At 28.4% G+C, this 13,332-nt stretch overlaps 1 protein-coding gene across 2 annotated transcripts in view; it reads right to left on the bottom strand.

Moving 5' to 3' along the window:
• The window catches only part of LOC106461624 (peripheral plasma membrane protein CASK-like), a 150,347-nt gene that overhangs the window by 17,283 nt on the left and 119,732 nt on the right, over window positions 1-13,332 (bottom strand). Inside the window, exons 16-19 of one of the 2 annotated variants that reach the window (XM_022388630.1) lie at window positions 10,535-10,620; window positions 10,031-10,099; window positions 4,503-4,532; window positions 550-787 (exon numbers count right to left, since the gene is read on the bottom strand). In XM_022388630.1, the coding sequence (XP_022244338.1) occupies window positions 550-787; window positions 4,503-4,532; window positions 10,031-10,099; window positions 10,535-10,620 (423 nt within the window). The remainder of the gene's footprint in view (window positions 1-549; window positions 788-4,502; window positions 4,533-10,030; window positions 10,100-10,534; window positions 10,621-13,332) is intronic. The other variant, XM_022388631.1, reaches the window with a different exon arrangement.

The following is a 13,332-nucleotide window of genomic DNA, read 5'->3' as shown; positions in this document are numbered from 1 at the left end:
ATTGAGAATAATAAAGAACAAAAACCTGGAAGCACCAAATAACAGAGATTGTGTAAACACAGAAATAGAGACCATTAACAAACATTAAATATGACAGACATATAGCATAAAATAAGGAACAACCACTTTAAGAAGCCTTTTACACATCAAGGAAATGGCACTGTGAAGTGTTTATTTAAAATAGGGTACAGACATTACTGTGTATAGCAGGAAACAGAAACTTTAAAAGTACTTTCTAAAGGAATGAACTCATACTTCAAGTAGTATAATTATTAAACAGAAATGTTACTGCATAGAGCAAGATACATTTCTGGAAGTATGGTTAAAAATATGAAATATTATTCCATAAATTCAACAACGTTGCAAATCTGTTATTAAAATGAACAAGTATTAAGAAAAGTAATATTCAGTAAGTATGGGATATATTGAGTTAAATTCACTTCAGATATCAAGCATTGTAAAATAAATAGCTTGATTTTCATAACTGAAATTTTAATTAATCAAATACTGTGGAATGAACAAAAAAAATTGAAAATTCCTTGTCAGCACCTTGGTAATTCTTACTCCTCTCCATTGCCATGTAAGCTGTTCTCCATTCCTGAAGCTCTGGAGATGGAATGAGTCCAGCTGTGCTGTCCAAGCCTTCCTTCTTGGCTTGCCACCAGTTGTGGTCGTCCTTACTAATAACTTGAAGTATGTCTCCTATCTTGAAGGTTATGCCTGCCTGGGCACAGGGTATAAGATCATCTTCTAGAGGATTGTAGTCAAACTGAGCCCGAACGTAGATCTGTGAGCCAAGTAGGAGTGGCACATTTTTATTGTCAACAACACAAGTACTGTAACAAGGAAAATTAAGCATAACAAGCAAAACTATTCCAAAAATCCTGATCCTTTTGACTAGGTATATAAGCTCTCTTAGAGCTTGGATACTTTTTTAAGAAACATAAGTAATAATACTTTCTTCCTTCACTTTTGGAGACATTGATTCATAAACTCTGAAACTTTGATCTGAAAAGCATATAATTAAAAAAAAAGAAGATATTATTCAATATTTTTAAACCACCTAAGTATGTTTGACTCATACCTGGTTAGCGGAAGGACTTGGTCAAGAGAAAGTTCAAAGGCTAACAGAAATTACAAGGATGAATGACTTTGAACAATGTCATGAATTTTGTAATAATAAATCACAGTACACAGTACATCTGGACACACATCTATTCTTATGACATATTTCTAAATCTTCCTCTTATTTTTAGTCATCAAGTTAGAATTTCCTTTGGGATTAATTTAGTGTTGTTTTTTTATTATGATAAATAAGTATATTTCTTCATCTGAGGGGAACCTTTTTAGGAAAAGTTAATATAATAGCATTTCTTCATAATATTTTTACTAACATCACACATTAATCACGTGGGACAAACGTTAAGATTAATTTTTCTAAACAATGTCACAATTTCTTATTATTTTGCTCATTTCTTTTACTATAGCAACACAAAAACATCATTTACATAATTTCTGATTTAACACTAATTCATGAAATTCTTTATGTCCTCAAGCAAAATAAAACTTTTTTTACTCCTTTTGCTTTTTTTTTAAACATACTCTTACCAACCTCACAAATTTATAGATAAAAACTTTGGATTATTTACTTGAAGCCTGAACACATCTATTATAAACATTATATCATAAACAAATAAAATCACTTTGGTACAGCATTTGTTTAATATTTTAAAACATTGACTAATTTTTACTCGGATCTCTCTACTGTACATACAAGTAATTTATATGAACTTAATTTTAAACATGAGTTATACACTAAGTATTGCATTTTCTTCCTGTGAAATACTTAAATATTTTTGAAGACAAAGATTAATCAGAAAAATGTACTTTAAAAAAAAGCAAACTGCACTCTGTGTTTGAACAATGTGAAATACCCAGATATTAATTACTCTATATTCGAAAACTACCAGCTTTGAGTTTTGCAATAGTTCAAAAAAAATAATAAACAACAAACTTAAAAACCAGGTGTTACACAGACTGCAAAATAATGATATAGAAAATAGCAGGTTTCATTTTAAAAAATTAATGGAAACTTTAAACCCAAATAAGTAATACTCTAATATAATAATTATTTTTCCTAAAGTTACATACTGATTAACACGTTAACAGATAATTTTTTAATCATTTTTACACCATTGATAATTGTAGAAATAGCAAAAATTCTTTGATTACTATCATCAAGGCCACAATCCTTCACATATCTTCAAATTGACTATAAAATGCATGTATGGTTATAGATATTAAAATAAAGGAATGAAGAGAACCCAAGATTTAATATTTGATCTTTATAATGACATAAAATATTCCTGTAGTGAAATACGTTTTCAGAATGTTTTTCTACATATATCTGTAAATGTCTTATAATAACCATTATTAAATAGCATATCTATAAATACAAGTTCATGTTGCAAAAAAACTGTGGATTTAAATTTCAATCGTTTCATTAACTCGTCCTGAAATATACAGTTAATACAAAATTAGTATGTTAAAAGTGGTAGTAATTTCTAAATCAAATGTACAGGCAAGTTCAATCAAAGTAGTCTAAAAGTTTAATTTTTACCTTTACAAACCCATGATTTTAATTTTCTTTGTTTGTAATAAAATGGTGATTTGTTGTGTAGAATCTACATATATTTTTATTGTGTTGACCCAACAATGCAAGTCTTCTATTGAATCTAAAGTTATGCTCATGAAATAAAACTTTAGCTATGCCATTAGGTTGAACCTAGAAATTTTAGAATCTGATTAATCATCTTCTTTATAAGATAAAAACTGCATAATGATTCATGATATTGCAAGTTATCTTTCTTTGTGCCTTATGATCACTCACTTTAATATTCAACAATGATATCTTGAAACAATTTCTACACCTACATGTGAACATTGTTCTAGTGTCGCTAATGATGAAAAAAATGTTCTGCTCTGTAATTTACTGTTTAAAAACATAAAATCCATTAGTTTTAAAGGTTTTTCTACACCAACATACTTACAAGTTTGATTTCACACCTGACAAAACAATATTTCCCGTTCTGTAGATATTTACTTTTACTATCCCAACAACTACTAATTTTTATATCTATAGGTTGATACAAGTCTAATGAGTGATATGTCACTTCTCTTGAAAAACAATTTACCCTACTTTGTGGTTATTTACTTTTATCATCCTAAACTCAAAAGCATTATTCACTTTGTATACCAAGACATAATCCTAATAAGTAACAAGCAATTTCTCATGGGGGAAAAATATCTTGCTTTAGAATTATTGATTTGAATATAATACAAAAACGTTTTGCACACTTTTAACCATTTAATGACAAGTTTCTTTTCACAAAAAATATCCTCTTTTTTTTAATTTTAGCTTGATAAGTGATAATCATCATTTGAAAATTAATTCAAAAATTACTCTTGCAGTTAGAGAGAATGAATACAATTACTAATTCCCAAGTCTGACTGTTTACAGAAAATATTGGGAAGAAAAAAATTTAGGTTTGACAAATCACCACCTGGTGGTAACAGAGATTAGATATACTCCTCTTTTATTTTCAATTCTATTGCAAATAAATGAGTCACAGCCAATGAATAAGTTTAGAAAAAATTTATTGAAAATATTTATAGCAAAATAATTTTACATTAAAATCCAGTTAAAAATCTAATTTCTCTTACATAGCTACTATATAAAGAGTTTAAAATTTCAAGTACAAACTCAAAAAATTTCCCAAACACACACATGAACAAACAAATAACAACAGCCATTTCATGTGGTGCAAGTTCCATACATAAGGCACAAACATTTTAGAAAATTCAAAATACCAATAACATTTATGATACCTTTTCTAGTACTAACATATGTACTAACATAATGAAGTAACTAGTATTGTACATGCACTGATTATGCATTAATGTTTAACTGTAGACATATTCTTAGAATAATCTAATTGTGATCCATTTAATATATACTATGTACTCCCCTTTCCAAAGGTTCCAAATGATTAAGCATTCTTTTGCACATAAACCCTAATTTCTGTAGTATTTTTAAAAATTTATGAATATTTCACTTGTAAGTTTATTTTGAAACATTTATCAGAAATTAGCTTAAAGAACAATTCATCTTACAAATATAAACAACATAAGTTACTAACCTGAGAATATTGGAAAAAAATCCCCTTTACTGATGAAAAATAAAATCTAAGCCCTAAAATAACCATTACTCAAACATCCTACAATATGTATCCCAACAACACAAGTGGGTATACTTAGAAACACATATATGATTAAAGTAAATACACACACAGTAAAAATAGAGGAACAAAATCTAAGTGATATTTCACAGGGTGGTAGGGGATATTTTAAACACTAAAGCACTCATGCAAGTGAGGATCATGTAAACTCAATTTCACTGTTACAACCAGAAGTGAAGTGTTCAAACTACAAAATATACTTACTAGAACTGGAGGTGGATTTATCCGAAAATACTGGCAGCATTAAGAAAAAAGAAATGCGATTATTGGAAGTCTGTGGACACTACATGGTTAGGCTAAGAGTACAACGACTAATATTTTATGTTACTTTACACATACAAAACAACAATAAAATTCTCAGGTTAATTACTTAAAAGCTGTCAACATTTTGTTCATATTACACATATTTTATAAATATTAGGAAGAGATGCAAAACAAAAGCATATATATATATATAAATATATGAAAAATAACAAATCAAATACGAATACCAAACTTGGGAAAATACAACAACCCAAAATATACTAGCAGATTCAATAACATTATATGAAGTATCATCGAACCTAACATAACAGTTACATCACTTAAAAAAATAATTAAAAGTTAATCTGAAGTATTTTTTCCAGTTTGTAAAATAAGTACATACTTCACAATTATACTGTTACATTTGATCTCATAATACTTTATGATCAGTGAAGTTTTTAGTTATCTACCTCAAAAAAAAAAAAAAAAGAAAATTGTACACAACCTGAGATAACGTAAACTGATTTTATCTTAATATAAAAAAAACAATAGTTGCATCTTCTGTAGTAACAAATTAAATACATTTGTAACAATAGACTACTTTCTTTATTAACTGGTTAGACTGGAATAAAAGTAACTGAATTTAATATGTTCTTTTTAATAATTAACTTTTTTCAATATTGTAATTTTTTTATTATTAATATCCCTCCTATCATAGATCATAAGGATGTACACCTCAAAAGTGCAAAAACATAAAATAAAAACAAAATATACTGCATTGTAACAGCAATCTTAATAATACTAAGCTGGTAAGCAGTTATTAAACTAATGGGAGTCCTTTTATGCATGCAAGCTCAGAAATATCAAAGTTGCACATTATCAAATTTGTTCCCAAAAATTACTTAAATAATTACTTCTAAAACTAGTAATTTAATATACAGGACAATAGCATAACAGCATGGTGTGTATTCTCTGTCATGCAGCTTACATCATAAAATGCATACAAACAAAGGTGGAAAATTACATTATAGATTTGGATACTAAGTCAAGAACATTTCAATTCATGTTTAATGACATTTAATTTGTAAAGTCAACCTACAACTAATACAGTTTTAATTAATTTTTCTGTATGTGTATCATTCTTCATAGTTTTTTCATCACTAGCGATGGAAACAATATCCAATCGGATATTAATTTTGGGATCAACCAGAGGATCAGATAGAATTTCCATCAATGGATTATCTCACAATAGACTTAACTGTTGTAATACTGACGGCTTTTTTTGGGTAATTTAAATAAGTATTATGCCAACCCATTGTGTTGCCATTGTAAGACACGGATGGTTGAGATAACTGGAGAAACAACAATGGAAAATACAATTCAAACAACAACCACAATGAGGAATCAGGGGAGTAAAGCACCATCTCAGATTGCCATTTACAGCATTCTCTTAAAGGGCTTGCAAATGCTGTTTACTTATGCAGGACTGCACATCCTTATTAACTTAAAAAAAATATGACGAAGTAACTTGTCTAATACTATACAATAATGAAGTGGTAGCTCATGCCTGTGGTGCTTTTTCACTATGTATGACCACAAATCCACTATCCAATCTGAAAATATCCAAATCTGATTGTATATCATGAACCAGATATTCAACCAAAAACTATTACCAATATCTAATGGTAGCAGAAGAAACTACTGAAGGCTTTTCCACAGTAAAACATGTATACATATATGTTGAATTTGAGTGCAATATAGTGATGCACATTTTCCCATTTTGTGAAGGATTAACATTTGGAAATCTGTTTTGTAATGTTCTTTGTCTAATAACAGATAAGCTACCAGGAAGAAATATGTTTGACAATACTCACAATAAATACTAAAAGATAAGACAATACACTAGTAACTGTTGTTACTTTTTATCATAAAGTGGATATTGAATTTCTATCTTTCCAAAAAAGTTAAATAATGCTTAATTAATTATAGGATAATTATATTCTAATTACCAGTGAATTGTATTCACTTTTACAAAATTGATTCATTCAGTTCTAATATGATTTTATAAAATCAAAGTAAACTGTGACATTATAAGTCCTGGATAAGACAGGACCTGAAAGGGGAGAATATGTTTATACATAGTTTAACACAGTAATCATTAGATACACATATAAAACTAATTTTCGAACAAGAAAACCAAAAACAAAATGCAATACAGATAAAAGACCAACAAATAACACTAAGATACAAACTACAATGGGTTGAAAACTATCTTAGTAAAAAAAGTATTTATCAGACTGAAATTCTGTTTGCAATTTTATCTTAGACAATTTTGGCCTTCACTATATAATTATTTCTTATAAAAATAAAACTTAAGTTATTTTGTTTACTGCATGTATTCCTTAAACAAACAATATATCTCAAGTTCATTTGTTCTTTCACCATAACCAGCTGCTTAAGTGAAGAAAAATTTTATCTCTGAAAAAGTACCCAACACTTGTGAACATGAAATTACCATGATAGTTGGGACAAAACCAGTACAATGTCTAATTTCATTATTTTTACTTTTGACACTGTTGATTTATTGTTTTTGAAGTATCATTTTCTGTTATGATCCTACTTATTAATTAAAGTAATTCTTGTATCTTTGCAAGTCACATAAATACATTATTTTCAATTGAATTTTTAATATGAATAGTTTTACACACCTTGAACCAATAATTTTAAAAATTAAAGACAAATATGTATATATATTTTACAGTAACAATTCTTTAAGTAAAGGTTTGTTTAATGAATACTACATAAAGCTACTCAAGAGCTATCAGCAATAGCTATAGCCAAGTTTTGAAGTGGTAGACTAGAGGAAAGGAAGCTAGTAAACACCACCCATCACAACCAATTGGACTACCCTTTATAAACAAATAGTGAGACTGACTGTAATATTATAATGCCCTCACAGCTGAAAGGGTGAGCTTATTTGGCAATGGGTTTCGATCTCATGATCCACAAATTACAAGTTGAGTGCCCCATTCATGAGGTCATGTCAGGTCTTTAAAGCAAAGGAACTCAGTAAAATTAATTAATGTACTCAAACATAACCATTCCTTAAGTACTATTTAAAAATCACATAAAAAATATCCACCTGAAAATTATTTTAGGCATGCTAGTGTTCTTAAACTATGTATACTATTTCAAAAGCACTTTTTTAAAATAAAATACATCACCAAATACTTCCATCACATTATTAAAGATGTCAAATACTACCATAAATATACACATAATATTCTCAAACGTAAAATCAACAAATATCTTTATAATTCCTTTTCAAGTACATTGTGCTTCTATATAATGAGTAAAAAACACAAAAACCAATGTTTTTTGGCAAAATGAAAGGTAAAATCTTTATTATTAGTTAGACCTGTCTAGTTTCAGTAACACAGTTACCATCATCAGGGCTAGTATCTACAATGTTAGCTTAGCATATATTCAGCTACAACTGTTATTAGGTGTGTTCATTATTAAAAACAAGGTCAGGAAACAAGGGGTGGAAAGTAAATCCTAAATGAGGGATTACATAAAGTAAATAAATATTTAAACAGGACTTATTGATTGGTCTGTCATCTGTATTTATACACACAAATCTGTTTTTTAATTATACAAATACTCTCTCTTTTATATTCCTTTCGTTAATTGTTTGTACATTTCTTAAGATCTTTAAATTTTTCCAGTCATGATTACACATTCTCATTTTTACTTTCCTTGTTGTTTTTCATATGTTCATTTTACTGCAACTACAACTGATCTGGTAAATTTCATCTTTATCTTCAATCTTTTTCAGATCTTTCAGTGTTTGTAAATAGTTGAAAATTTTCTTTTGTGAAATGAATGCTACTTGGTAACCTTTAATCAGAATGCTTTAGGATTACAAAGGAAGGAAATGACTTCCGTCTAATTATTTTCCTGGATTATTATTGTATTTTACTAAGAGATTATTGTATTATTTTGCAAACATATGTTTATCATCTTCCTTTGTTTATATTTCTAAATCCAATTTCAGTTCTCCTAATTACTTCTTTTCCATATTCTTGTTACTTTTAATAAAATTTATGTAGTAAGTTCAACAATGTTTTTTATCATTGTTTTTGTTACCATGCTCATTGTTGAATGTGTGTAATTAGAATCTTTGTATTATTTTATCTTTTAACAATCATTTCTGAGCTTAATTCAATTGTAACACAGTCTTTACAGCCTGACAAAAGGAGTCTGCTCGAAAAATCACAGAAAGTGAACCAGAAATTTTATTTTATTTAGACATATCAATTTATTCTTTATTATCATTTATCCATTTACAAGTACTCAAACATCCAAAACAAAAGACTGAAGATAAAGATGGAATTTACCAAATCAATTGTAGTTATGGTAAAATGTACGTAGGACAAACAAGAAGGAAATTAAAAATGAGACTGAAAGAACACCCATAAGACATAAAACATGGCAACACTTTGTTCTCTACTATAGCTGAACATTTCTGGAACTGTGATGGTAATTATGAATGGAATATTTAAAGATCTTAAAAATGCACAAATAAACAGCAGACAGACCTATCAACATATCTTACTGGAATACTTATTTAATTTAATAATCCCTCATTTATGATCTACCCCTTGTTTCTAAAAATGAACTCACCCAATAACAGTTGTAGCTGAATATATGCTAAGCTGACACTGTAGTTACTAAACTTGATGATGGTAAGTGTGTTATCAAAACTAGTCGGTTCTAACTAATAATAAAAATTTTACCTTTCATTGTGCCAAAAAATGTTGGTTTATGTTTTTTTATTCTTAACAAATATCTTTAAACACAAATATTGGAAATAAACATGTAGAATACAAAATTGTTACCTGTTCTATAATAATTAATCCAACAAAATTAGAGAAATAATACCATATTATTTTTAAATTTTTTTCTGTTATGGCCTACTCTGAAGAAATGTGCTAAATGTTACATGTAAATGGCACTACTAACACATTCATGTTGTGCATAGGGCTTTGACTTAAGACGAGAAATTCTCAACACTTTGTAATTTTTTTAGTATATATTTCTATATAGTTAAGAATAAAGAGGAAGATTAATAATGGAAAAACAAGACATCAAAACATTTTTCAGAACTGTAACTTTGTAAAAATATGGTTTCCCTCTCACATTTATATATAGAAATAAAGATCTAAGTGCATGGTCAGGAGACAAGTTACAGTTGTTCAAGGTTATGTTTTTTTTTATACAACTAACAATAATAATTCCAAACCACCAGCATTTAATAATACATTAAGCATAACAAACACAAGTTGGGAACAAAGATTTTTGCTCGAGTGCATCACAACCAATGTTAATACATTAAGCTAACAAGGAGAGCCCTGAATACCCAAACTTAGGTATTGTTGTAAGTAGGATCTCATGTAAGGTACTTCTCTAGCATACTGGAACTTTACCTCACACGGGGGAGGAGCATTGCGATAGCTTGGAACTATCTTGAATGTCACGTTGCCACAGGCTTCTTTCTGTTCCAGCATAAAAAGTAAGTATCACTAATAAATAAACAACTTCATTAAAAAGTTAGTGTTCAAATAACTTTAATAAGAATTAAATAAGCAATATGAAATATTTCTCATATAAATAACACTGAATATTTCTGGCTATGCAGCTACTTATTATACAAGCATGTTAAATTCAGTACCTTACTAGAAATATCTTTATTATCTTCTAAAGATTTTGTTCTGTTCAAATTTCATTTTTTGAATTCCAACTAATGTAAAATAGGTATTTATTGAAATACATTTTAAAACATTTACAAAACATACACAATAACAGATAAATAAGTTTTTAATGCTTTCACATACAAATTATTTATATCAACTACATATGGCCAAATATTGAAACATAGGAAAGTTTCTTAAAGTTTAATAATTTACATTATACACTTAGTGACATTTTACCATCATAATTTGCAGTGCTTCTATAGACTGATGTGCTACAGGCACTCCATTGATTTCTTTAATCTCATCTCCCACATGAAGAGTTGCTAGATAGAGAAAATACAAAAGTCTAACCGAGCTGACATATTTTCATTAGTGGTTAAAAAATGTATTCGTTAAAGTTACTTCTCACATCACACTTTTTCTCTCTAGAAACAAAAATCATATAAAATTGCTACCCAATTTTACAATATCTGTTTCTAACTTGTAATTTTATATAGATATTAAAAACAATGCTCACTCTATAGTAAGTTCTTCTAAATTTGGCTACTTCTAATTTTTTCTTATTCTTAATAATTATCAATTAATAATCCAAGTCTTCATGCATAAAATAATAACACTTCTTTTACCTTTAACAATGATTTTGGAGAAAAAAATTTTAGTAATTAAAGCACAAGTTCATTAATTGTGTTACAAAACTTTCTGGAAAATCTACTGACAATAAACAATAAAAGTCTGACCTTTTAATTTCTATTTTACAAAACCTTAAAGACATGCGAGTCTCATTTAAATATAATGTATAAAGAAACTCACTTCTCATTTAACATCAATTACAAATCAGTATAGTTATATTGCATGACTCAAATATTACAGTTTGTGTTTTTAAAAACTAAATCACACATTGTGTTCAAAACACACTGCTAGAGGAGAAGCAGAAAGTGAGTAAATTCCATTTGTTTCATTGTAAACAAATAAATTTCGTTGTTTTCATGCATCTTTAAAACTATAATGTAAACAGAACTAATTATCTTGTACATGATTTATCATTACAGATGTAAGCTGGAAAATGTTTTGGAAAATTACTAGAAGGCATATTTAAAAAAAATTTTCAATTTTGTTCATGTGATCTTTTAATAAATACTTTATATTATATTTCAATAGCTTAATTTTAATTCATAATTTACTATGGTTAAAATACACTAAGTTGTTAATCTACAGGCTAAAGAAAATAAGCTCGTTAGGATTCTTCAGCACAAAATAAATTACTATGGGATGTTCATGCAAGTTACTGTACGTATGTGTTATTGAAGTTTCATATATATATATATATATATTAATCAATTTCCTTTTTTTTTTACTTGTTACTAGCCAATTGGATAAGAAGTGTATGACGTGTTTGACCATCTTATAGGCTATTAAAATCCAAAAGCTGGTGGACTACAACATAAAACAACTAAAAGAACATACTTTAAAATGAATCCAACATTTCATGAGGAAGTATACAATTATAGGTCACATGATAAATTACACCATAGATGTTGTCAGAAACTAACACATCAACAAATGTATAAACTAATTTCTTGATCAACATATTTTTAACAATAGTTTAACTTTCCAGAAAACCATTTTGGAAGGTTTATCTTTTTAAATATGTTGGAGGTAGGCTCATAATTAACATGATGGAGTTCATTACAAGTACGCTCTGCCAAAGCTGAATGAGAAATATTACCTAACCTTAATGCTCTTTTGTCTTCATCTCGGTGATTTTTGTTTATTAAGAGTTCTAGATGTTTGACTTAGATATACATATTTCTAAAATTAATATAAGAAGTAAAAATAGACTACATTCTTTAGGATTTTTATCTTAAGGATGACATAAAATATACTTTAAGTCTTAATGGATTGATAGGGCTACTTGGAAACCAGCTTCACAGAAAATAGGACTAAAAGGTTCTAAAATTTCTTTCACCAAAGTTAAAACAAACTTACGAATATTTAAATTATTTTAGTAACTAAGATAAGAATCACTTTGATTTTTTTCTAAGTGATTTTGTTTACTTAAATCTATTTACAACTAACAGAGTATGTATGTGTATATCCACCCCCAATTGAGGTTTTTTAAGTTTCTACTAATTTTGCTCTTGCTTCTTGTGAAGAACACAGTATAAAAGCTCTTTTATTCAACAGTTTTTACTACAAAAGCCTATGACATGATTGAAAATGTAAGTAAGGAAAAAAACAAAAACAATATCAGTTCCAAAATGGTCAATTTTAGTACAAGTAATATTACTATCAAGAAAGGGTAAGCTATTTAAAGTTTACTTCTCCACTGAAAACTAAATATACAGGTCAATGCTATTAAAGTGAGAATGGAAATCTGCAATGTGTGATTCTGAAAATATGGGTTACTGTTCAAAATAATACCTTGAACAGTGATGAAAGAATCAACTTACACCCTCTTTGTCATTACCTACCTAACAGTTAATGAAGTGTTTAGTTAAATGTGATCTTACATTCATTTTGTGGGAATAACCTAGATGGGTGCAGTCTGTCTAGAAGGCAACATTGCATCAATGAATTAAAGACATTATAGAAAATAAACTTGTAGTCATTTTTTCATTCATTAAAAAAAATAACCCTTCAAAAGTTATTAGTTTTATATAATGAAAATATATTTCCAATAGGTACTTACCTCCTCTCACATGTTGGAGAGTGCTGCCTCTATATGCAAAAATTATTAATGTGGTTCACCGCATCTCGCATGTGACTCCCTCTATTCAATTCATCAAACTACCACTTCGAGATTAGACAGAGAGGAAGCACCAGTTTTAAGTGGGAGAAGAGAAGTTCTTTGAATGCTTTCGAAGGATATTTCTTTATATCCCTTGCATCAGTCCCTCCATCTATTCAATATAGGATTCTAGCTATATGTGTGAGCGGAGGTAAGGTACTGTATTGGAAGTTGTTATTTTCCTATACTGAAAATATATTTCCAATACAGTACCTTACCTCCGCTCACACATATAGCTAGAATCCTA

The sequence above is a fragment of the Limulus polyphemus genome, unplaced genomic scaffold (assembly GCF_000517525.1).
Source record: "Limulus polyphemus unplaced genomic scaffold, Limulus_polyphemus-2.1.2 Scaffold1000, whole genome shotgun sequence".
NCBI lineage: Eukaryota > Metazoa > Arthropoda > Merostomata > Xiphosura > Limulidae > Limulus > Limulus polyphemus.
Note: the sequence above shows the minus strand (reverse complement) of the source record. Positions and strands in the feature narration are given on the sequence as shown.